Source organism: Camelus dromedarius, chromosome 7 (genome assembly GCF_036321535.1).
Source record: "Camelus dromedarius isolate mCamDro1 chromosome 7, mCamDro1.pat, whole genome shotgun sequence".
NCBI classification, from domain to species: Eukaryota; Metazoa; Chordata; class Mammalia; order Artiodactyla; family Camelidae; genus Camelus; species Camelus dromedarius.
In genome coordinates, this window is record NC_087442.1 from 39,902,449 (window position 1) to 39,929,359 (window position 26,911).

At 37.9% G+C, this 26,911-nt stretch overlaps 1 protein-coding gene across 1 annotated transcript in view; it reads right to left on the bottom strand.

Moving 5' to 3' along the window:
• ITPRID1 (ITPR interacting domain containing 1) overlaps positions 1–26,911 on the bottom strand; it is a 106,396-nt gene that overhangs the window by 35,223 nt on the left and 44,262 nt on the right. Inside the window, exons 5-9 of the mRNA XM_064487472.1 lie at positions 25,109–25,160; positions 23,089–23,175; positions 20,924–21,126; positions 17,547–18,115; positions 13,383–13,440 (exon numbers count right to left, since the gene is read on the bottom strand). Of these exons, the coding sequence (XP_064343542.1) occupies positions 13,383–13,440; positions 17,547–18,115; positions 20,924–21,126; positions 23,089–23,175; positions 25,109–25,160 (969 nt within the window). The remainder of the gene's footprint in view (positions 1–13,382; positions 13,441–17,546; positions 18,116–20,923; positions 21,127–23,088; positions 23,176–25,108; positions 25,161–26,911) is intronic.

Genomic DNA, 26,911 nt, shown 5'->3' on the forward strand with positions numbered 1-26,911 from the left:
TGTTAACTCTGCATGCTGGGAAGCTAGAGTGCTCCCAGCTGCCACGGGGAGGGAGGATGTGGTTTGATCCCTGGCACCACTCGTTGGGACAAGATGAATCACAAATGTGTTAATAGTGAGGTTCCATGTCATAATGTGCCAGATGGAGGTGGTTACATCTCTGATTGATTGCCTCCTGGCCAAGACAGGGGTTTTCCAGAAGGCGAATGTCTCCAAATTGGCATCAGAGCTCTAGGGATCAGCAGGTCTTTATTTTGGTCAACACGGACCTGACATTCTCAACTTTATGAAGTGTGGCTACCCCTAAGACACAGGGAGCCAGAAATAATACATGGATGAGGAAAGATGTGATGAGGGTGTGATACATGGAAGAAACAGTTTTGTGTTGGACTGAGCATGGCTGTTAATGAATCTATGTATGCCCTGGAAATAAGGGGGCAGAATGAGGGTGGGGAGATGCACTAAACACCCTGCGTGTGAACGAATTTAATAACTAGAGAGAGGAAAAGAAAGAAAAAGAAGAGAAAGAGCAGGAAGGAATGCTTCCCAGCCTCAGACACCAAATCCCCACAGCAGATGAGCTGGGATGCCAGGCTGAGGCCACCGGGCAGAACTACAGAGCAGAATAACTCAGGGTGACCCTCCTGCCCACTCCTTTTCCTTCACCCCGACTGTAATCACCAAGCCCTTTGTTGTTGTTTTTTCCCCCAGTGCAGGCTTCCGACTATAAACAGCCAACTACAAGGGCAATAACTGTGGCGTCCTACTGGGAGCCAACGCAGCCTCTCGTGCAGGCGCTGGGTCCTAATACAGGACAGTGAATAAAGCTTCATTACAGAACAATGGAGTTAGCTGCCAGAGCCTACAGATTTGAATAAACAACAAATAAGCAACATCTGCTCCAGCATATGTGTATGGTAAAAAAAAAAGTCACAAAATAAAAGAATTTGTAAATGCCAAAAGCAACACGAAACTGGCAGTGCTACTGTAGAGTGAATTTTTAATTGCACATGCAAAGAGGCAGGCTGTGGGTATTAGTCTCACATATGTCTTGTTGCTGCCAACCTGGGAGTATAGATGAATTTAATTAAATAAGGATTATCCCTTCTCCCCAGTACAATTACTTATTTATAACAATGATAAAATTGCCTAATAAAAAAATTGCAATATTTCAAAAACAAGCCTAGAAAACACCCTGCTTTCCGTGTAAGTCGTTCAGGGCTGTTTGAGTTTGAGTGTGTCTTTTAAAATTAAGTCTTTGCCTACTGCCAAAGAAGAAGAAGGGAAAAAAAAAAAAAACCAAACAGCAACCCTTATCATAAAGCCTGCTGCAGTTAAACAGCCAGAGACGGCATTATGGAGAAATATAAAGAAGACACAGAGCAGCATGGGAATTGGCTTTCATGGGGTGTGCAGAAAATTAAGCAACTGGACTCAAATTGAGGCCAGGCGACTAAGCCAAGGGACAGAGCCACCAAGACTTGTGCTCCATCAGTGTCCTGGTCCTAATCTGTTGTGTGAACAGGCAGTGCCCAGCGATCAGTTCCTTTCACTCTGGCCATCCTCCTCCCTGTGCACTAGCTCCCCCCAAACCAACACCACTACCCAGACCAAACAACAAGAGGTGGGCACTCCGTCTTTCTTCTCAGTGCCAACAGAGTCCATTTTTACCTTCAAGTTAGCAAATCACGTCATCAGGGAGGCCAGTGGTAACAATTAAAGGATGAAACTGTAGATGGCAAAGTAGTACAGAAATCAGTATCTTCTGAGTTCCACGATCTAAGTTTGCTTTATGTTTGAGCAATTTTGTTGTTTCAATTGCCTATATGCACTAGGATTTAAGGCAAGTGCTAAGAGCTTACTACCACAAGCATTTTGTCAAGATCAATTTAGAAGGCAATCAGAAACAAAAGACAGTCAGGGGCTCTGAGATGTGTGGCCATGGGCAGCTACACAATCTCTCTATTTCAGCTTCCTCATCTGTGCAAAGGGAATGATAATAACAGAATCCAGCTCTGAGGGAGGATTCAGTGATGGAAAGTGCCTGGACATGTGCTTGACATGGAGTCAGCACTCAAATGTTGCCAAGAAGTTAAAGTGACGCTTTATCAAGGCACTCAGATCTGTACTCGGCTCTTTCCTGGATGTTAGCGCTTTCGATTTATCTTTTGCTTTTTCCTCTTGACACTTACATCACAATTGTATTTTAATAATTAACTGGTTTCTCCTAACTCTTGTAAACTCCATGAGACTAGGTTCTGTTTGGTTTGAATCTGTACCCCCAGCACCTAGAAGGGGTTCTTGTATGTGTAAGTGCTCACTGAATATTTGTTGAATGAGTTAATAAGTATGGATGGAGGGCTAGATTTGAACTCAAAAAGATCTTGGCTTTAATTTTGGTCCTTCCCTTTGCTAGTTGTGTAAACTTAGTCAAGTTACTCAATTTGTTGATGTCTTATTTCTAAAGAGGAAAGGATAGTGTGATCATTACATTAAGTAATGTAATTAAAACTGCTTAGGACACTGCAAATCTGTATATTGATATAAACTGTTAATTAACAACGAACTGTGCCTTAATAAGAATTGCAACTTATTGGAATATAAAGTTAAGCATCAGATTCCATGTATATTTAGGTAAACCAACTTTCTGAGAGATGTTGCTGGAATGTGTACAAAGTGAAGTAAATTGTACATATTACTTAGTACTAAATACAACATGAAAAAATGAAGTAGCAATTCATAGATTTGAAAGGAATATTCAAATTGGATACATTCCTAATTTGCAAATATTGAAATCCACGCCAACAAAATCATTAAAAATACCACATACTACATTTTAAGACAGTCATTATACTCTGCCCATAATGCACCACTGGTGAATTAGAATTGGGTAAGACAAAAGAAACCCAGATGGCGACATGACCAATGTGGGGAGGCAACATGTATGTGTGGGGTTCCCTGATGGCTCAGGGACTGTCCTAGGCCTGGGAATACTAGGTAAATAAGACAAGATTCCTACCCCAAAGCAGAACACAGTTTAGTGCAAGGGAGCAAATGGTTACAGTTTCTCCAGTAAGTCCTGTGGAGATGCCATTTTCCAAGGGTAAGAGTAGCATAAGGGAAGAGGTTACAGGTAAGGAAATAAAGGAGGAAGAATAGCAGGGACTATGGCATTTGTCTGCCTAAGAAAGGAAACGGGCCACTTTGGTGTTGTTCTAAAAGAATAGCAGCCTCTTTGAAATAACACAGAAAAGAGAGGAGAGAGAGACAGAGAGACAGAAGGACAGAGAGAGAGAGAGAGAGAGAGAGAGAGAGAGAGAGACAGAGAGAGAGAGAGAGAGAGAGACAGAGAGGGACAGAGAGGGACAGAGAGGGACAGAGAGAGACAGAGAGAGACAGAGAGAGAGAAGGGAAGCGAAGAACTGAAAGGGAATAAATAGATTCTAGTTTAGTGGTAACTGATGAGAAAGAAGACCAGCTTGGAGACAGGATATCAAAGTTACCTCTTCAAAGTAACCTTTTCCAAATCTGCTTTGGAGCAAAAATCCTATGAGCAAAACCTTAATAATTTAGCTCTCACTAAATCCCCAAATATACTCAAATTGTAAAAATTAACATTTAGAATTATTTTTGTTGAATGATTATTCTGTGTAGACAAAATAGAAAATACAGATAAGCAAAAGAAGGAAAAAACGGAAGTAATTCTGTCATCCAGAGATTGTCATTATTGACACTGTGATCTCTCCCTCTTTTTCTCTCTCAAATGATCAATTACTAGAATCTTTTGTTGGAGGGGTAAGGTTAGAAACTTGCTTGAAACATTTAAATTTGTACAATATAAAAAGTAAAAAGGAGAAAGAAAAAAATACTACCTGAAACTCATCACCATGAGATGGTCACCAAACTCTTACCTATAGTTTATCTCAGATGTAACTTTTATGTGTATTATATAGATTAAATACATAATTTTATAGAAGCAAATTGAGATTTTTTATGTAGGGACATGTATTTTATTTTATGATTTGTTTTCATCTCTTAACTCTAAGTCTTTAGCCACTGTGGCATGAAATACCAGTTGTGTTCTCATTAATGACTGCGTGATATTCCATTTAATGCAGCATTATTTATTTAAACAATTTTCTATGCTGAATATCTAAGCTAGTTTTAATTTTTCACATCTTTTATAATTATCTTAGGATAACTTTCTAGAAGGCATATGCAGGTCAGAAGGTAAACACATTTGCAAGGTTTCTGATATAAATTGTTATATTGCCTTCAGAAAGCAATGTGTATCCTTGCCGACATTAGATTATATGATTTCTTAAAACTTAATCAATTGACTCCTTTGTCTATTTTAGTGTAACTTAAATTTGTATTTCTTAGATTACTGTTGTAATTTTTTTGTTTAGTAAACATTATTTTGTTTAGTAAAATTCCTACTGATACCTTTGGTTTTAAAATTTTCTCACATTGGGAAATATTTCACAGTAGAGAGTACAGAAAAATAACACAACAAATACCTATTCCTTGTAACCACCCATCAGGTCTACTAAAATATAACATTTTGCCATAGTTATTTCAGATTGTTTTCAAAAGGGAAATTCACAGATGCAGTAGAAGCCCTGTCCTGATCCCATGTCCTCTGTCCTTTCCTTCCTTCCCAGTTAACCAGGGTCCTGAATTTGGTATTTATATTTTTCCTTGCATATTTTTGTGCTTTTGCTTTAACATGGATTAATACAGAACAAATGTTGTATATTTTATGTATTGTATACACCCAACTGTGATTTGCTTTCTCTCACCTTATATTTGTAATATTTTCCCAGGTGGATACATTAACTTGTTTGTTTATCATCACTGCTGTGTACTATTCTACTATATGACTATATTATGATATCTTTAACATTTTTCTTATTGATTTGATTGCTGTAAGGTTGTTTTCAGTTTTTTGCTATTTCAGTGTTGTGAAAAAATATTCTTATACCTCCAATTCTTCTGCATATATGTGAGGATCTCTCTAGGGCATATACTAAAAAATGGAATGGCTGAGTCACAGAGTCTGTGCATCTTAAACTTTACTAGATTTTGCTAAACCACTTTGCAAATTGCTTTGCAAAATGGTTGTACCAATTTATAATCTCACCAGCAGGATAAGTGTTCTCCCCTCTCTCCACAGGCTCACTAACATTTGAGAGTATCACAATTTTTAAATTTTGCCAATATTTTGGGTTTAAAATAGTATCTTATTTAAATTTATCTATCCCTGATTATAATGGGATGAAGCATTTTTTCTTCTTATTGGCCAACTTTTCTGTGACTTGTATATTTATGTCCTTTTTAAAAGTCATTTGCCTTTTTTATTGACTTTTAGAAATTATCTATTTTTCTGGGAACAAATGTTTTGTTGTATAATAAATTGCAGATACCTTCTACTTTGTGATTGGTCTTTGAATATGATTTATGCTATCTTTGTTGAACCAATATTAATAATTATAATGAAGCCTTTTCAAAAATCAGTATTTCTCTTTATAATGTGTTTGTTTGTTTGTTTGTTTTTTTGAGTGTCCTGTTTAAGAAACTGTTTCTTCTCTGAGGTCTTAAGTGTATCCCTCTGTATTTTCTTCTGTAAGTACCAATGCTTTGCCTTTCACATTTAGACCTTTGCTCTACTTGGAATTTATCTTTGTGGGTGAGGCAAGCCAACGGTTTAATTTTCTGCCTTTTCCATATGAATGACCAATTCATTGTATCTATCACATTCACCCTTTCTCCTTTGATTTTGAAATGTTGTCTCTGACTTATTATTTCCATGTATGTGGGGTTGGGTCTGTTTCTGACCTATTTTACTGATCCACTATTTAAATTTATTTTAGCCATGACACAGAGACTTACTTACAATAACTATATAACAAGTCTCTCAGTTTCTAATAGGGCAGGTCCCTCCTCCATGATCTTCATAGTTGTCTTAGCTTTTCTTGGTTCTTTATGGGTACATATGAATTTTAGGACAATTCTGCAGGTTCCACAAAAAAAAAAACTTTATCAAAATTTTTACTGAAATAGTGTTACTTTTCTAGATTAATTTGTAGGGGCTTTCTACAAATTAATAAAATCAGCCTTTATATATCGAATGTCAATTACTTGGTATGTAATGATTCATAATTGTTAAATCTTAAATAAGGATTATAATTTTGATTAATTTTTTAAAGTCTTCTCTCTCTGTTTTTTTTTTTTACCTTGAAGTACACTTAGATTTTAATATTATAAACCCTGGTTAGTTTTTGTCTTTATTTCTCTTTTATCCTATTTCCAACATTTCACAATAGTTAGTTGCAATAAAATAGAATTTAAACAAATCATTATTGTAAATTTTATTTTTATCCCAAGTTACTTTGAAATATTTTCTTTCAAAATTTTTAACAATAATTAATTAATCTGGTATGTTTAGTTAGGTTTTACTTGAGTTCACTTTTTTCCATACCCTACCTGAATTATTCTACAGTACATTATTTGAGTAGCATCTTAGTCAGGACATTGTCCCGGAAGGGTAGTGAAGGAAATACTTCAATGAGTTCCCCTTTGAGAATGACTTTATGCTGCCCTTGCATATAGAAAAAAGTATGAATGGGTAAAAGATCACTGGTTCACATTTTCCTGCTTCTTCCATGTATTAGTTTATTCCCACAAGCCATTTAGCATTGTGAATGACAAGTTGGAATTTTTTCACTTTGTAAATAATCTGTATTTTTCTGTCTGGAAATTTGTGAATTACTCCTTTCCCTACCTTATGTTTGTACTTCATACATTTTACTGTGATATTCAAGTGTTCTCATTTCATTCATGTGCCTAGACTTAATAAAAACTATTTTTTGTTGCAATGTTATTTATTTATTTATATCAAAGTACTATAGACACATAAAAAATTCCAGGTAGTACCAAAGGCCATAAAATTAACAGAAATTCCCCAAAGGTAATTGCTTTTAACCCTTTCCATTTGTGATTCTTCTGGTTATATAGTTCATTTCTAAATAATATGCTTTCATTTCTATTTTTTGACTTGTTAATAACAACATATTGTTGAGTGCTTAACATGTTCTAGACACACTTCTAGTCCCCTTACAAGAGTTAACTCATTTGATCTTCACAATAATCCTATAAATTATATTGTTCTTATTTTATCTTTGAGGACATTGAAACACAGAGAAGTTGACTGACTTGCTCTAGGTCAGCTTTTTTAAGTAGTGAAACTAGCCAGAACTTGAATCCAGGTCCATCTGATTCCACTATAAAAGGTAAGATTTATACTGCTACTCCACTTTCTTTACCTTTGTCTGTCAATCATCTATCTGAACTCTTTCTTTTTCATTCCATCAGCTTTAATCAGTACCTTGCCAGCCTTCTATCTAAGGTAGAGACATTAGTGCCTTGTGCTGCTAAACATTTTCTCTTTGCTTCTCTAGACCTACTCTCCTTTCTTCTCCATCCTGCTCTGTGTGTGTCCCATAAAGACTGTATCAATGGTGTTCCTTGATCACTGGCATCATCTTAGACTTGGCCACTGGAGATTGGAGGATAGCAAAAAGAGGGAGTCTGAAGTATTCATTTTCCCACCTGCCTCCCTGCTGCATCACCCACAGCTTGGCTGCCTCCCTCTACAAAAAGCCACAGTTTTCCATACAGCTATTCACTCCAGGCTCCAGTCCCTAATCCTTCCCCTGCCCCTGCAGTCATAAGAGTGGTAACTTCTCCCCAGCATTTCTAAACCTAGGATTTGGCACCAGTCATTGTTGGTTTTGCTAAGCTTGCTCATACTTTTGTGGAAACCACTGCTCAGTCACCTGGATTGGTGCCTTCTGATTTCTTTTTGGAGGAACGTTTTTATCCTTTCCTCCACCTTTTCTTCAGACTTCTCATCTACCACTTCCTAATAGTTATAATTCTACCTTCAAAATGTTTGGTTTGATAATATTTCCAGTTTGTTATATGACCAGAATCATTCTCTGTGTTTGTCTATTTGTTGATTCTCAAAGCTGAAAACCAATCAACAGTGTTTACATTGTTATGGCTGTGTAAATATGATCTACTGCAGGGTCCAAAGTTTGGTCAGGGGACATTTCCTTTTCTTCATGCCCATTGCCATCAAATGGTATTAGATACCATTAATTTAAGACTCCCATTATTTAGGTACCACTTAAAAAAAAAACCTCTGCCAAATAAATTATGACCCACCATCAATTGTAAGATGTAGCTAGATTTCAAGGACAAATTGTTCATCTTTTAATTGATGAAATACAGTGTCATCTCTTCTCTTGCCCTCTTGACCTGTTCTTGAGCAGTTAGTTCTCAGTGTGGAGTTACAATCCACTCCACAGCCTGCATATTATTCTCATGCACCAGCCACATGTCTTCCAACTGCAGAGGAGTCATTTCAAACTTGTGTGGTGCAGTGTTTAAGAGTTAGTGTTAGACAGCCTGAATTTGAAACCTGAAACCACTTTTTATTATCTGTGAGGCTATGAAAAGTTACTTAACTTTTTTGTGCTTCAGTTTCTTCATCTAATAATTAGAAATAATAACAGTGCCTAACTCAATGGTTTATTGTGAGGATTAAATGATGCAATGCACTTGAAGTACACAGAACTGTGCCTGCCACACTGTGACTGTCCTTGTTACATAAACTGAAAATGCTCCGTGAGTGGTCTCCTTCAAAGTCTTACTGCTTGTGGCTCAAGGTAGCATCCCCAGTCTTCCTCCAAATGGTAGAAAGGGAACACAGCCCGGGATTACTGTGTGCCAATGAAATATCTTCAGCAATATTTTCTCTGTCTCTGCAACTTGTTGCCTCTTTAAATACAAGGTGGGCTGAATGGTTCCAGAGTAGTGGAACTGGGTCCTACGATTTCCTTAGAAAAGCTGCATATACAGATTTGTCACATATTGACTTTATATCTGATAATCTATCTTTTTTAGAATCTCAGTCAAAACTAAGACAGGAAGAGTCCAACTCTAACCACCTGTTACGTCTATGTAATACTCCTTGGATCTGTCTTCCTTGACATTTTGTTTATTATATCCATTTCATTTCTCCACTCAGCTCTTAAATGATTTCTCACACATGTCTCTTACTTTTATAATTCAGCTCTCTTCCTGAAGAATTCAATCTGTCACTTACTGTCTTCAGTGTACTTTTTGAATTATATTTTAATTTTTCTATTAGTATTTTGCTATATCTCTGTAATTTAACGGTTGCTTTATAGCCACAAAGTTTTACTTAAACTTAATATTGTACCACTTCATGTGAAATGTAGAAACACTGAGCTGTACTGGTCCATTCACCAACCTCCCCATCCTCTGTGCTAAAACTGTCATCTGTATTACATTGAGGTGTAGTGAAACATCACAGTTCACTGTCCATCTTTAGTCTGAAGAACTACCTGCAGCATTGCTTGCAACGCAGGTATGCTGATAATGTTATCTTACTCTCCTTTAATCTGGAAGTGTCTTTATTTTCACTCTTGAGGGACACTTTTGCTGCATACAGGATCTGGTTCACAGTTACTGCCTGCTGGGCTCCACTGTTTCCAATGAGAAGTCTTCAGTCGTTCAAATCTTTATTCTCTTGTATGCAGTATGTAATTTTCCTATACCTGCTTTGACTGTTTTCTTTTTATAAGTTTGACATTATATTTAAGTGTAGCTTTCTGGTTTTTTTTTTTCATACTTTGGAATTGCTGAGCTTCCTGAATCTGTAAATATAAATCTCTGACTGAATTTTGGAAATTTTCCACCATTACTTCTTCAGATTTTTTTTCTATCCAGTTGTCTCCATCCTTTCCTTCTCTGACTGCAACTGCATCAACTCTGATTGACCTTGTGATGTTGTTTCCCAGGCCCCTGAGACCCAGATAACTTTTTCCATATAATTTTTAATGTCTTTTTCCCCCCTGTTCTTCAACTTATTGGATAATTTCCAGCTTATTGGATAATACATTAAAGTTTCCAAGTCCTTATTTTCTCAGTTCTATCTACTATTAAGCCTATCCATCAAATTCTATATTTCAGAAATTATAGTTTTCATTTATAGAATTTCCATTTCATTTTTTGTTATACTTTCTATTTTGCTTTTGAGATTTTCTGTTGTTTCACTCATTGTTAAGTGTAATTTTCCTTTACATCCTTCAGCATGGTTATAATAAACTCTTTAAAATTCTTTTCTGCTGGTCTGAACATCTTGGTTTCCTCATGGTTTGTCTCTATTAATTGCCTACGTATAAGTTACATTTTCTTATTTTCTCATATGCCCAGTAATTTTTTATTGTACCTGGACGGTGAACAGTATGCTGCTTTAGCAGTCAGAAAACTGGCTGGAAGCAAACTCCAATTGGAAGTGTCATTTCACTCTTTTAACCTTAGCTAAGATTCTTAGTCTTCCTCATGCATGTCTAGTTCAAGAACTGGATAGCGATTTGGATAGATTTCATACTCAGAGTCTGAGGATTCTCCTCTCTGGCTCTCTCCTTTCTGAGATTTCTCCCCTCATTTTTCAGCCTCTGTTATTGCTCCAAATTCTGTCTTCCGATTTTTTCTAGCTAACAAGACTGCTGCTAATTTCTATTAAAATTTTAGAATGGTGTCAATTAGCTCCTGCTTCAGGCTAAAAGACTTAAAAAAAAAGAAAAAAACAGGAAATTCATCCAGTCCCATTCCCCTCCCCACCCTGCCCACATGTTGAAGCCTTCTCCACTGTCTGTCTGCTTTTGTTCACTCTCCAGTGCCTTTAAGTAGGAGTTTTAAAATGTTTTGTTGAGAATTCATAGTTATCTGTGGGAGGGTTGGCCTGTCACTTAGCCATTATCAGAAGCAGAATCAGACATTGCGTGTTTTACCTGAAAAGGATGTTTACTCATTGGAGATTGTTCTCTTATATAAATGCAAAGTCTTCATACATCTCACTGAGAATATTCATTTCTGAGGATTCCTAATGATTCTTGGCAGTCATTCTTTTGTGGCAGGCATTTCTTCTGAATACCCTCCAATTGTGAACTGCTAGGTACTGTGGTAATTTTGCTGTGTTTGCTGATATTATAGGGTGACAGGAAAGGTATGCATTGTCCAATTTGACAGTTAACTCAGATTCTTTTGGTAATTATGAACTTAACATGTGAATACAGTTCTGCAGTGCACTCGTCTCCTTAAACCCTAGGTGAGCTCTTCCTGTGGAACTGTCTGCAACTTCACCCACAATATATACCGCACAAATTCCTCAAGGCTTCTAGAATATGAATGAGTGACTTTGTCCCCAACTTTTTAATTGACTGCTATATGTTTCCTCCTTATATTTATATTCCTTTGTCATTCCAGTGATCATTTTCATGGATAAAGGGAGGATGGCCTTGGATCCTCATCTCTTATAAGAAGTAATTTTGATCAAATTCACTTAGAGAAATGCTTAAATACACCTTTTCTGCTAATATTCAGAGCATGGTACATAAGTAGATGAATAGTCTTTAAAATGTCTTTAAACTAAGTTTTTAATGTGCTTGAAGAGTTCATCACATGCTTTCATCTATTTGTGTCCATATATGCTGCTTGATACTACAACTTATGACTCCTTGTGGTTCTGTGGGTTGACAACTCAGCTATGTGGTTGTTGCTGGGGTTCTCTCATGCAGTTGCAGTAAGACGGCATCTGGGCTGGAGTCATTTGCGAGTTTGACTGGACTGGACAACTAAGATGATTTATTCACATGGAAGCTCATTCAAGGCTGCCCACTGGAGTGACCACATGTGGCATAACTAGGTGTTGCACTTTTCAGAGCATGAGGGTTAGGTTCCCAGAAGGACTGTTCCAAGAGCAGGTATCTCAAGGGCTGGACAGCAGCCAGGTGGGATGAAGGCTATGCTTGGAAGTGGCACAGCATCACTTCTGCCATATCCTATTGGTCAAACAGTCCATGTACCTTTATCTTTTGAGTAAAGTCATCTTTTGAACTTTGTATCACCATTCATTCATATTGTATGCACATATTTAAAATGTATGTATGCAATTCATATATATATATATATATATATATATATATATATATATACACACACATATATATATATCAAAGTAGTAATTTCCCTTTTCCCCATTAATCAAACTAGTTTTATTTATTGTTTTTTCAGTCTTATTTTTTCTTGGGTTAACAACACTTTTTTTGAAAGTAATAAAATCACATTCGCTTTACTATAACTCAGATGTTCCTTCATTAGGCTAACCTTCATCCACCTTAAGTTGCTCTCTGAATTTGAGATTAAATGTAGGAAATGCTTTTGTCTAACTTCCCAAATCAATTTTTAGAATGATTGGGATGACTTACATGATATCAGCAGACCTCTTAATTGAATGTCTAGGAAGGCAATTCCTATTGGCAAGGGGACCTCCAGTTTCACTGAGAGGCATTCAATTAGATGGAAAACAGATGCTTATTTTTGTCTTATAAACCTCCATGCAGGTTAGGTGGTAATTACTTTGAAGAGCAGGATGACAATTTATGTAATCAGCAGGACCCTATAATTACTAATGCATGATTTCTAAACAGCATTTAGCAAAATGAGACCCATACATACACTTTGTAATGAAAAAGATGTGTTTGACACTACACTAAATTAAATTTAAACTTTGCATATTTTCTTCCAGGAAACACACTAGCTTCATCTGCTATATTTTGCTTCACTAACCCCTGTCTACTTTCAGCTTTTATAGGATTATGGAAATGCTGAATCACAATGATGACTGAATGGGAGCATAAGAACCAGGAGTAGGGAAAGACTTCCTTCTCTATGGTCTAGGATGATATAATCAATCTAAGAGATGACTGGAAAGTTACATCTAGGCAACTTGTTTCCACCTCGAGTTTAATATGACGGTCATACAATCACTTAATTTAGACAAAGAGGGCTGGCAGAGAACTTAAAAGTTATCTGCACTTATCTCTTTATTACAGATGGAAAAACTGAGGCCCTGTGAAATGACATGACTTGTGCAACATCAAGCAATTGGCAGTCGAATAAAGTATTCACTCGGTTAGCCCCAGTTCTCCGTGAAATCCACTCCATTAGCCTATTCAGGTCATGCAGAGTTACCATTAGACAAATCGCGTACTACACTAGCCCCAGGAATACTGAACATTTCTGTAGCAAGTATTTTGAAATTTACATGTACATTTGCACTGCTAGCAGGTGTTTGAATAGTAGTAGGTGGAAGTAATAGTGATAGTCAGTATGGTATCTTTTGAAGATAATTTAAGTTCTACATAGTAAAAAAGTGGAGTACTAGTTATTTACGTTTTCCTTCTGAAAGACCATTGATGAAATTGTACGCCTTGATGAACTCTTACCTACAGTTCCTGAAGCCATGTCAAGAGGATTACCAGTCTCTTCTTCAAAGCTCTGGACCTGAGACATCAAAATCAATCTCATTAGATATGCTTTCATAATAAATTCACTTTATTTATTTAATCAACATATAATGAGTGCCTACTGGCTATGGTTAAGAGAATTAAACATGATTTCTGAACTCTAAGAGCTGACAGTCTGCAGCAGGCAGGTGGTATGTACAAGGCACTCATAACAAAGAGTCAAAGAAACTAAGGGAGTTAAGAAGAGAGAACAGGAAAGTCCACTTCTGGGTGGGAGGAGTAGAGGCCTTGCCTGGAAGATGTGACATTTGAACTAAACTTAAATAATAATGTTATTATTAATCTAGAATTTTTTTTTTTTGCTCTCAAAGAGCTTTAATTACATTTGGAGAAAGCAAGTTATTTCCCATATTTAATTTCAGCTCTTTAAGGGATTTATTTACAACTTGGTTAATTTTATGGAGAACAATTCAGAAAATACATAACTCAGTTGCTATATAAAGCTTAGAAATTTTGCTCAAAGAAAATCTGATTTCCAAATTGAGAGAGCAGAATTTATTTTACAAATTTTTTTAAGGAATTAATGAATACTACTATATTGATGAGAATAAAATTATTATTAAAACAAAATAATAAATGTCTTTAAAAATAATAACAGCTATTATAGAAATTTGATAAGTATAAAAAGTTAAAGAAGGTAAGAAAACAGTTACTGTTAATATTTTGGAGTGTGTCTTTGCAGGGTTTTTTAGACATATTTATTCTGGATATAGAAACATGGTCAATTTTTTTTCACTCAAAATTTGGAAGGAACTTTTTTCCCCACATCATAAAATTTCTTTGAAAACACTGTCTTTAATGAGTGCACAACAGGCCATATTTTTAAAGTATATTAATTTACTTAATGATTCTCCTAATGTTGAAATGTTTTCTAAATTTTGCAAATAGAAATGATGCTGATATGAGTATACTTGTACATAAATCTATTTCTACATGTCATACTATTTATTTGGAATTGATGTCTGAATACTGAAAGCTGAATCAAAGGATGTAAACATTTTAAACATTGTGGTACATATGGCCAAAAATGACCTTTAACCCAGGAATAAACAGAAGACCATGAGGACATAGCTCAGCAGTGTAAGAAATATTTATTCTCTCTTTTTAATCCTTCATTTCTTTTCTTTTTCAAAGAAGTTACTTTATACTTATAATTAATTAGGCTTACTTCTTAACATTATTTTTATTAGTTCTGTAACTCAAACCAGTGTGCACCATATACATTTTTTAGTATAATAAGAAAAAAAATTTCTTTTTGCTGTGACCATCATCCTAGAGAAAAATCCACTTAGCACAATGTAAAGTATCTATTCATCTATTAAAAAAAGAGAACAAAACTAAAAAAAAAAAAAAAAAGTCCCAATAATTTAAAATAGAAACCAGGTGTATTCTTGAGTTATGCCACCTGGGCCAAACTTATTAACAAATGAAAAATAAAGAAATAGTTATGACTTTTGAAAATTTTCCCACCTAATCAAGATGCTGATTGGCATTGTTTAATAATACGGGTAACATTCCTATGTCTGAGCTCCAGAGAGCAGGAGTCCTGTGTGTAAGCCTCAGAGGGAAGGTTAAAGATGTTATATTGCAGATACAAAGAAGCATCCTACAAGAAGAGTCTAAATTAAACTCTGTTAATATGTTTGGGAATTAAAAAAAGAAAGAAACAGACTCAGTTTAACCAAGTAAAATTAAACACAAAAATATGTTGATTTCTTGCATTAAAAATCCATGTACAACTTTGCTGGAATCATAATTTTGAGAAGTGAGCCAAATATTGCCATATTTAACCTTTAGCAGGACTGTAGGGAAAACATCATAGACTGCTCTAGAGGCAGAATCTGGCCAATCGGAGTTGAAATTCTGATAGGTAGATATTTAAGTGTATTGGCTCATGTTTTAAATGCCATGAAAATCTGCCAATTTCACACATATTTTTCATTTCTTATAATTAGATCTTCTAATTTGCCATTGAAAAATGACTATTAAATCTGGCATTAGCTCCTGTTTACACTGCAAACTACCCAAGCTTCATTTACTCATCCATTGGTACTGAGTGAAACAAATATTTTTCCCCCCAACCTGTGAGATGAGGATATAATATTTTAAATATATTTTTAAAGAAATCAAAATTCAATTAGTGTTTCTTTTATATCACTTTGAGGGCTTTCTCTGCATTACATACGCATACAGCCTCTTATACACACAAATCCAGGCAAATACTAAAGAAACATCATAAAGTTAGCTATGAAGTTCAACAGCATATTCTGTTTTTTCTTTATGGAAGCCACTCACAGACTGAATTAATATTATCACATACTTCTAATGTTAATTTACTCATTTATGAATATTTACTAAGTACCTACTGTGTGCCCCAATACATGTGAGGTTATTTAAAAAAATTTTTTTGTTGCTTTTTTGGTGTCTGAGTGTGTTCTCTTCCTACCCCTATGTATACTAGTATATATATATATACTAGTATTATTTAAGAATATTTGGAAGTGTACCATGCAAGGACTGACATTCTTTTCTTAGCTCTTTATGTTGAATATGATGATATTAATCTCCCTGTACTCTCACATATAGATGACATACAGTGAACTTTGTTTTCCTCTAAGTCAGTCTAGTTTGAAGCAGAAGAGACAGTAAGGAGACAGTAGAGTCTAATGAGGCTTGTCAACCAGCTGGAGTTTGGTGAAATTTCCTGTTTGGATCCTGGGAAATAGATAGCAGACTGACTAATGAACTGCAGATTTCCTTAACATTCTTGATAGTAATTTAACTATTAGTTTGGTAATTAAACAATTTTTTGCAAGAGTGAGTGAAAAAAATGTACTCTTTTTTAGTGCCATCTCAGTTTATGTTCAAATCAGGGCACTTGACCAAAGCTCTGTTTTTTTCCCACCCATAATTTTTATTCACTTTTATGCTACTGTTTTAAAGTCAGATTAATGTTTTAAGGCTCTTAAAACAATTTCTGACGTAAGACACATGTATACATAAATACATATACATAGATATTAGAATCATTCGCAGCTATGTATTTTGAGGCAATTTTTATCTTTGTGGAACAAGGAGAGTTAACAATAGGCATATTCACCTAACTCTCGGTCTTCTTTTAAAGTTATTGCTAAGCTTTAACATCCTACAATTTCCTTGATTCTCTCAGCCCCCTTTTCTTACTGCCCAGATATCTCAAACATGTCTCTTTAGTGACATAAAAGTTAATCAGTAGAGCTGTCATCGTCCTTACTATGCTACTGGTTCCCATGCCTAACGCTGCCACTGCACTGTGGGTCCCCTGAGGACAGAGTCTGTGCCCTAGAGCCTATCAGAGTGTCTCACATGTAGAGGGCTCCAAGGAGAGTGGCTTGACCTTGGGATTGGCATACAAACACTCTACCCCACTTCTGAACAGTTCACATGAAAAGTGGGGGAAAAGCCCTGCTCCTCTGTACTTCCTTTGTAATTATATTTAAGAATAGAGAAATGAGTGAAAAGGTGTATATATATATTTTAAAAAGACTTTGAAGTGAAGTTGAGGGTGCCATCTAAAAGAAGGTGAAAATTAGCATGAGTGAATGAAGGTGGGATGAGGAAGCAAAGAATATGTGTGAAATGGGGGTCAAGCTATGTGAGTATCACTAAATCCCAAAGCAAGCAAACAAATAAAACATTACCAAGCCCAAAACCCAATTCTTTTGTCCAAGGCCCTGCATTAGGCATCGTGGGGGAAATATTTCTAAGACATATCCTCTTGAGGATGAAACCTGGTCCTCAAGTGGCTGACAGTCCAGCAGCAGAGATGTCATCAACATACACAGATCTCGGCTGTAACAAGCCCTCCCTGCCAACGTTGTGAGAATACAGAGAAGGGGCGGGCAAGCTTCACTGAGCGGGAAAGCTTTCATACTAATTTAGTTATGACTGAAGCAACTAGTGCGACCTTAAATGTCTTAGACTAAACAGAAGATGGAACAATCAGACATAATGCTGAGGGGGTTAAAGGAGGGCTGGAAGACAAAAGATGCTCTGGTGAGAGTTATTTCCCTCAGAAGTTGAGCACACAGGTACAACACTGACCTCTTCCATTTCGAAGGAGTCTGGTGTTTTGCCCGCAAGACGAGACAAGCTCTTAAGTTTGTTAGTCTGAACTGAGTTCTCCTTTCGAGTTCTGTCCTTGACTGATCCCTCAGCCTCCCAGGAAGGAGGAGCCTGCTTGGCCAGCAGGGATGAATGATGCCACTGGCTGCTCAGGAGAGCCTGGGGAGGATGACAAGGTGTCACATCTTCACAGGCTGGAAGAGACTGATGCTCTGCCAAAGGAGACAAACGACTTTGGTCCTGCTTGTTTGTCATGGCTGGAAACTCTGACCCGCACTCTCCTGCTTTTGCAGAGGTGATGGACAATTCATCCTTCACCTTTAACGACTCTGCCACTTCCAGGCTGTAATCCCTCCTAATGTTCTGCTTTGAACCTCTCCTGAAGAGTTCACCCATTCTTCTTTGATGCCCTTTGGCTTCACTCACTGAGGTTCTTTGCATACCCTCATCTTCCTCTTCAGCTTTGTTCTGCAGGATGTTAACGTCATTCAGCAAAGATGAAAAGGCAGTGGCCACATGGTCCAATATTTCCAGCTGTCGGAAACGGCCTGAACAATACAAGGAACACACAACTTTTAGACTGGGTCTTTTCAGTGGAACTGCATTAATGTAGTGAAGGTTGAAGAGGTTACGTAACATGTGATTTTCAAGATGGGAAGGACTTTAAACTCTTGAAACTCAAGTTTTTCCTCAGCATATATCACTGGTTATCATGGAGGATATTTCCCTACATAATAAGATGTCACTGTGTTACAGGGAACGCGAATGCCGTTTACATTTAGTTGAATGTGCCTAACTATATAGACTCACAGAGTTTTATCTGTTAATCTATAAAAACTATAGACAAGGATGAACCTTGAGTTTAACCTCATGTATTAGAGTGAACCCAGCTCTTTCGTATGAGGTGAGCTTAAGCATCCTTCCACTGCTCAAGACAGTAGACGTCCTCATCATCACCTCCATCAGCTCCAACTATACCCTTCACCTGAGTGTGGAAAGATCATGACACATGGAGTCAGAAGGCCTGGATCCAAATCCCAGCTCAACCAGTCACTGGAAGTGTAACCACAAAGTAAATGAATCAACAGATACAAGGTGCTTAGCCCTGTGCCTGGCACAGAGTAAATGGCCAGTTTCTTCATCTGGAGAACAAGGGTGATAATACCAGCCTTACGGATCTCTCACATCTGTCGTGAAAAGCACAATGCTACATAAATATCAGTTAAAATTATAAAGGTGCACAACTCAGGAAGGGAATATATTGTCTTCAGTCTTCTAAGAGAAGTAAGTCATTACTGTGAAAACCCACTTACCCATCCAAACAAACCAGCTCCTCAACTTGGAAGTCTTTCTGGAGGATCTGGCTTCACTCATTTAAGTTTAGTTAGTACGTGGGTGAGATCTAATGTAGCAAGGGCTAATTTGGGGAGACACTGCTACTTTGAAAAAAATGGTGAAAAATATTTTTGGTATCTCCAGATAATAAAATCACAGTAATGGAAATGGAACATTTTGTTTTTATTACACAAGCTTTTCTCAACCCCAGTGATAGCACGCAACAGTCAAAGGCCCCATTGGTGGGTAAGGATGTTGTCCTCTGTTCTGTTGTTTGCACCATGAAAGCAATGCTACGAACTCCTCCACAAGTAAATCTTTGTGCCTACCTGCTTCCTTCACCTGAAAAGGGAAGATATTGACTATTCATCGTTTACTCCAAAAAAAATTAATGTGGTGGACTTCTTACAAAGGACTGTGATATTCTTTCAAGACCTAGAGGAACTCTTGGGTTCCAGATGCTTTCAGAAGCATTCTGATTACATCTCCCCCTTAAATTTAGCCTTAGATATAAGCCCAAGAGCATGACTGAATCATAATTTTATGATTGTCTTAACATCCATTCTATAGCAGATTTTTATACTTAGACTAAGACAAAACCTATCAATTTAATTGGTTCAGTCAATTCAGAGAACACAATAGTGTGAAGTGTTGGACGAGGACTTTTGCTTGTTTTGCTTTGGGGTACGATGAACAATGAGCCAGTTGGTTCTCATCTCTTCAAGTCTGAGCCTTTTGTACTGGCTTTTCTATTCTGTCTTTCGGACAACCAACTGATTTTATTATTGCTTGTTTTACATTTGACCTTCTCAGCTTTCCTGAGCTGAAAGTGCACTGGTGAGTGTTGAGTGAGAACAGTTACTGAGCACTATTAGCACAGTGCTAAGTGGCAGAAGTAAGAGGCGACCAGCAGGCAGGGTCAGGGGCCAACTCCCGGTTTCCCCATAATCCATGTGTCAACTTCGTCTGTGAAATGTTTACTTCACTGATCAACTCAAACACTCCTCAGATATTGGTAAGTGTATTCGTCTCCCCAGATAAAGACCTGATCTAAGGTTTTGCATATCTGTGTGGCTTGGAGGAGGAGACAACAAAAAATGATACCAATTTCTTCTAAAGGCAAAGAAGAATCACATTGTGACACCTTCAGTTTTGCATACTTTTAAAAAAAAATGTCATTGCTGAGATTTCTGAGACCCATTTCACCCATGTGAAGGCAGGGGAAACAAACTAAAACGAGTCACTAAGTGAAACCTTAACTTTCTCATCCATGAGGCTTAGAACACTACTTACTCCACCAAGAGATGTAAGTGTAGTTATTAACTGTCATGTCTTCAGATACGTGGATTATCTGTGCTTAAACCTTACAGTTATCATGTATGCTGCTATTTTTCTACAACTGGTGGTCAGTGGAATACCTTCCTCTAGGTCACTACTGAGGATGTTCTTGGGGTATGTGTACGGTGTTCAAATAATTGGGGAGAAAGGGGACTTGCAGTTACACAGGTTTATTTACTGCAGGATTTGTTTAATATGCTCTTAGTCTCCTAGGTGGGATGCAGTGCAGCGGGTTCAAAATTACTGCAGTACAGAACCTCCCTTAGAGGAGCACTGAAGAACATCTCCTCCGTGGAACAGAGTTTGCAGAATTCTGGACTGGGGGACATGCCAAAAATCCGTTAGTGAAATACATTCTTTTAAATAAATAAATTCACTGCAAGTGAAGTCAAGTGAGATGAAGTGTTTCTCTCAAACAAATATCTGGGACAGAGGTTTTGCTTGGATTTTTCATTTTAGTTTCTGTTTCATGGAGCAGCTCTCTCTTTCCCCACAAATATACACCAATCGGCAGGGGACATGGAGAGTGATCCAGACATAAACTTATTTCTGTTGGAAGCCACTGTGATACTGGGGTTGACTGCTACTGCACAGATCTCCTGGCCCGTCCCTCCCAAGACTGCGGCCCATCTGATTGCTCACTGCCATCACTGAGATTCTGATGCCACGTGGTTCTCACTTACTGTACAAGTTAGGGTTCTCAAGTTCCATCCGCTGCTTTTGAGCTTCAAGAAAAACACGGATGTTGATTCCTCTGGCTGCTGAGCCACAACCCAGGAATCTGGCTGGGATTTGTGTGCAGATATCCGGCTTGTCAGCACCAAACCCCAGATCCAAGAGAATCTCCACTGGATCTTTTTCCCCAAATTCCAGCCATTCAGGAATGCTGTGGTAAAAATATGAATATCTTTATCCAGTTCACTTAACCAAAAGCCATTTTTTTCCTAGTCACTTCACCCACCCAATCTTCCAGAAATTGAATAAAAGAGGAGCCTGAATTGACAAAGAGATGGTGCATTTACTAGAGCTCATATATACTTACTTAAAGGACAGTCCATCACTGCCACTCAGGGACTGTTTGCTTCTACTTTACAATGAGTTTACTCAACTGGCTTTCCATTTCACAACAGGCAAATGTTAAATTAAATAGGGCAGGGAGACTGTGGGAGAGAAGGCAGAGGCAGTGCACTGATAACCACAAAAAAAAAAAAATAGTAATTGACGGCAATATGAAAAAGAAAAAAAATAACCCTGAAAACCGCAGGCTAAAGACAGAATATTTAAAAAGAGTATGAGTCTGGTGCATCTTCAGTCACACAAGTTTGTTGAGAGCACCACTAAACTGAGACTGCAAGCACTAATGTTCACAAATAATCATTCTGTAAGTCCCTAGGTCGGGTTAAAGCATGTTCTGTAATTTTTTGGACTTGGCTGAGAGACAAAACTGCTTTTGTTTTATTCAGTGTTGGCACTTAAAACGATACCCTTCAGTTACCTGGAAATTATTTTTATGTATACCAACTCACTTCCCTATCACTGAACTTCTCCTCAGTGACTGTGCTAATGACCCTTTAAACCTCAGGGACTCCATGGGAATCAGGACTTTTAATGAGGTTTTCCTAGGTTTGCTTGGTTCTTCTGTTAAAGTTTCTGTTTATCTTTCTCTACATGCAACAGTAGGGAGCTTATTTGAGATAGCTTGGATAATTTTACTTTCATGACGCTGCCATTTAAATTGGATTAATTAAAATTCATTTATTTAGCCACTCAGATAGTCAACAACCTATAGTCTCACTGGGCAGGCTCACTTATCCGACACCACCCAATGTCACGTTCACAATCTCTTATGTGACACAGAGATCTCGGGCTTTTCCTCCTGATTTGACCAAGGAAGAAATGATAAGCCAAGAACTCCTACTATGGGGCTTACATGGCTCAGCTTGGATATCTTAATCTTTGGAAAGAACTGGTGAACAGGGGCTACCAATCACTTGATACCATAATACAAGAGAGGTTCGAGGGAGGAAAAATACCTCTTATGAAAAACCTAAATTGTGAATGAAAGATTTAATCTGTTACCTTATTGACCTCATGTACAAATTTTTAGCCTACCCTTTCACACAAATGTTTCTTGAAAATCTGTCATGTTCTAGGCTCTCTGCTAGGCATCCAAGGTGCAAAAAGGAGCAAAAACATAGTCTTGCTTTCCAAAGGCTCACATTCTCATGGCCAAGAATATAATTATTGATTGACTTTTCATTAAAGTATTTCCAATATCATCACTTCTTTTTAATCTGTATTTAACCATGTAAGAAATACATAAAATACACACACCTTGTTAACCACTGTAATACCCTACATAAGCGTTGATCTCCCCACGGTCGTTTTCCCTGCTAATCCTGACTCCGTTCTTACTGAATTTATGTGTATCCTTCCAGACATTTTGCTATGTAGTTACATATATGCTTTATAGTCTTCACTTGTTGGCTTTGTAAATAGTAACCTACTCTATGTATCTTTTTGCAGCTTGTTCTTTCTTTCCTTCAAATGTGACTTGGAGATCATTCCAAGTTTGTATGGTTATCACTACTCACTCTGGGTATGACTGTATCGAATGCCATAAAAATGGGTGGGCCAGTAGTTGATTTGGCCATTTCCCCACTGGCAGATATTTAGCCCATTTTCACTGATTTATATTGTTCTTGCAAGTTGGAGTTCTGAAATCATATATTCATTCTTTCATCCACCCATTGAACAAGCATTTCTCAAGTGCCTATTTATAATTCCATCAAATCTGTTGTCACACAGAATGATTTTTCTGGATGAAAAGTGCCTGGACATCACATACCTTTGTGGTATACTGGCAGCAGAATGGCAAGAGTTGAAACTGGTCCCTCTGGATAGAGTGGGAGTTTCAGAAAACTGATGCAGAGATCTGCAGTCGGGGAAAATATCACCGATGAGGTGTGTTGATTTAGTTAGTCGCCTGGGAGGTCACTGTGACTCGTTCCCTTGCAGAGCAAACATCTGCATTTCCTCTTCATTCCTAATAATCTCATAATGGCCACAACCTTGGAAGAAGAGAGAGCACACAGCCGAGGAACTGCTCCTCTTGTCAAGAGTGTTGTGTTACAGAAAGTGTGAGAATTTAAGTGTTAGGTGCCCGCTAGTGCTCATTATAAAGGTGACAGAATGTCTCACTTTTGACAGATGGCAAATCATTGGGGAACCTTTCAGGAATACAGCTTTGCTAGGCACCAACTTTCGGGAAGAAGTTAAAATTGTGTGATGGAAGAGGTACAGCAAGCAGCCACCGAAGCGACACTACATTAGTTCTCATAGTGGTGGAGGGCTTCATACGGCACGTTTAACGCGCTCTGAGTGCTGTCTGCAGGGCTCCGTGGCCGTCCACATGTGACAGCAGCAAAGTCCTTTACTACCGCAAGAACCAGTCTCTCTATCCAAATAGGCCTGCAGTGCGAGTCATCTGAAAGAGCTTCTGAAGACAGTGAAACTCTGTTGTAACATGGTTCACTTTTATATAGCTCAGATACACCATAACACGTCTAGCCTCATCACATGTAACAGCACTTTGGCACAAAATTGGAATTTACCAAGAATACAATGTTGATATGTTTCCCAAGGAGACCGAGTTATCTTACACGGGCTCCTGAATTTGCCGTAGTCCTGTCCACATTAGGTAAGAATAGCTGGGCCCTGCCTCTTCTCTGTTCAATTACTTCTCTGTATTAAGGTGGAGAAAGTGCATGTTTCTGAATAATAAAGACTGTTTTAACAGATGATTGAGCTTGCTGGGAGTCTTGAAGACAGGCAGAAGATAACTTTCACTTACTGGTTCCCCTCAGTTTGCACTAGGCCTGCCATAATTTCTGTTTCACTCAGTGTTTGAGATTCACACCTTGTTTTGTAATGTTCAGCAGAGCTAGCCAGAGACTGCCCTGACCTCAGATCCAGAGAATCCGTGTGCAGTCACGGTTCTAATCCTGACATAGCAGCACGGGTGAGTCATTGACCTTGGCTCTCCCTTTTCCTCTTCAACAAAAGAGAGAGTTGCCTGAGAGATTTCTGGGGTCCCTATGGCTCTATGATTCTATGAGGAGCAAAGACAACTAATCTTCTAAGAGGGAAAAACTCTGACAAAGTAGCACTTTAGATGTTGGAGGGATACAGTATTGAATACCTGGTTTTCAACAAGTTCGAAATGCAAGAGCAGCTAGAGCACGGGAAGCAGAGCTTCCAGCCTCAGGAAGCTCACGGTCTAGTCCAGGGTTCTTAAAGTAGAGTGTGCCTCAGAATGCTGAAGGGCTTGCAAAAACAGGTTTCGACGTCCAGATTTTCTGATGCAGCGTGACTGGGGTGGGGCTTGGAAACTTGCAATTCTATGAAGTTCCCAGGAGCTGCTGCTGCGCTGTTTGGGACCACTTTGAGACCTAGTCTAGCCTCATATTAGGAGACCCTCACGGCTTTCCACACAACATTGGAAACTGCAGGATTATTGTCCAGCAAATAGCATGATGATTAATAACACTGGCAATATGAAGCTATGAATGCAACTATTTTATGAACAGGTCCTCAGGAAGAGGTGAATTTTAGTAGAATACCACTTATGCATACATTTTAACTGCATTTCCGGCCCAAGTCAGTATTTGTTGATTTAATTTGCTCACTCCTTTAAAGACCCTCTATTTCTCTCAAGGCTAGTGGAAACAGTCCAGGCACTGTGGCTAAACCAGTGACAAGATCCTAAGATCCGTGGCCTTTTTAAAAGACCTCCTCACTCCCATTTCATTCATGAAAGATGCAGCTGTCAAATACTGGAGTGAAAGAACAGTGATTCCGCCACCTACCTCATGTAGCCTTTCACAGTCATCTGAACCACGCCTTGCTCATGAGCAGAAACTGCAACGGAAAAAAAAAAGGGGAGATGAACTTAACTTCCTTTTTTCTCATGGGAGATTTTCTCACCCTTGTGTTAAGCAGCATGAGACTGATTTCCATATCTGAGATTGTGTAGGCATGAGATACAAGGCATCTCTGCAGGGAACAAGACAATGTAATTAATGGCGAAATTGTGTGACAAACACTTGAAGAAACGTGGCACTTGCTCAGTGGAGAGGGAAGTCAGTGGGAAATGAAGTAGTCAGCAAAGGTTTTGTGGAGGAAGCAGTATTTATCGTGGATTTTTAAGAATGGGGATAATTTGATAGATGGAAAAGGGGTGTTACCATGAAAGAAGACTGTCTATAGCAAGTGCCAAGCACAGTGATAGGGCTAGTCCAGTTAGATCACAGGGAATTTTGGAATACTCTCCCTTGGTACAGAAGGTTGAGGTGCACGGGTAGAGACAGACAAAAGAATAAGGACCCCACATTTATTCAGCATCTTCCATTAATTTATATCACCTAATCCTTACAAGAGTCTAATAATTTAGGACCTACTCATTTTTCAGATAAGGAAATTGAGTCTCACAGAAGAAGATGAGTAATGAGCCCATGATCACACAGTCAAAAGTAGCAGATCCTGGACTTTATCATTACCTTTATTATCAATTATAACAATAATAGTTACTATTTATTTAACATTAACTTTATGTTAAACAATGTCCTAAGCATTTTACACGCACAATGTCTTCTAATTTTCACAACAAATCCATGAAATAGATGTTATTCACCCCCACTTAATAGAGAAGCAAACTGAGGCTCAGATTAAATAAATTTCCTGTGGTCAGTAGGGTGCCACAGCTTATTTTTATTTGTTGCTCTTATTTCTTTTCAAAACACCACACTGTCAACAGATTGTCTTGTAATTTGTTTGAAAGCCAGAAAGAGGAGTTTATATATGTATGTGTCAAGACATAGAAAACCATGAAAAGTTTTTGAGCAAACAAATGTGAGAAAGATAATGTTGAAAGTCCTTTTGCTTGGTTAGTGGTGCTGAGGACAGAAGAGAAGAGTGAATATGCCAGAGAGGCCCATTCAGGGGCAGATGCATTCCTTAGAACCTGTGCCATGATGTAACTGCAGCAGGAGGAAGTGCTCAGAATACAGGCAAGTTACTCAGGAAGTTCCTCTGCCTTCCCATTTCCTGTTGCTGTAGCTCTCTTGGGTGCAAACGTGTGACATGTATCAAACTGGAAGTACAACCACCCAGCACTTCTATTGGAATGTGAAGTTCTTCACTGTAAGAAATATAAACGCAGGTTGGGAGAAATTTTGGAAAAACAAACCTAAGTGACTGAAACATATAAAAAAGGGAAATGAATAAACGGCTCTTCAGCCTGGAGCCAGAGTTCTTGTCTATAGTAGGGGGCCTGCGAATAGAGCTCAAGGGATCTGTGAACTTGTCTCCGAATGCCGAACTTTTTTGGGGTGGAGTTAAGAATGCTCATAGTTTTCAGCTTATTTTTTTTTTAAGGCTCTGTGATCATGATGAATGGAAAAGGACAACTGATCTAGAAAGATAAGGACTAGAGGTATATTACTGAGGTGTGAGAAAACAGTGGATTCTTAATTAAGCCCAGAAGGCACAATTACCATTTAGAAAGGTAGTGAGAGAACAGATACAATGAAGGCTGCCCTACAAAACAAATGGAATTCTGTCACCACAAGAGTTATACAGGGTGAAAAACATTAATCTATGATAGAAGTTTA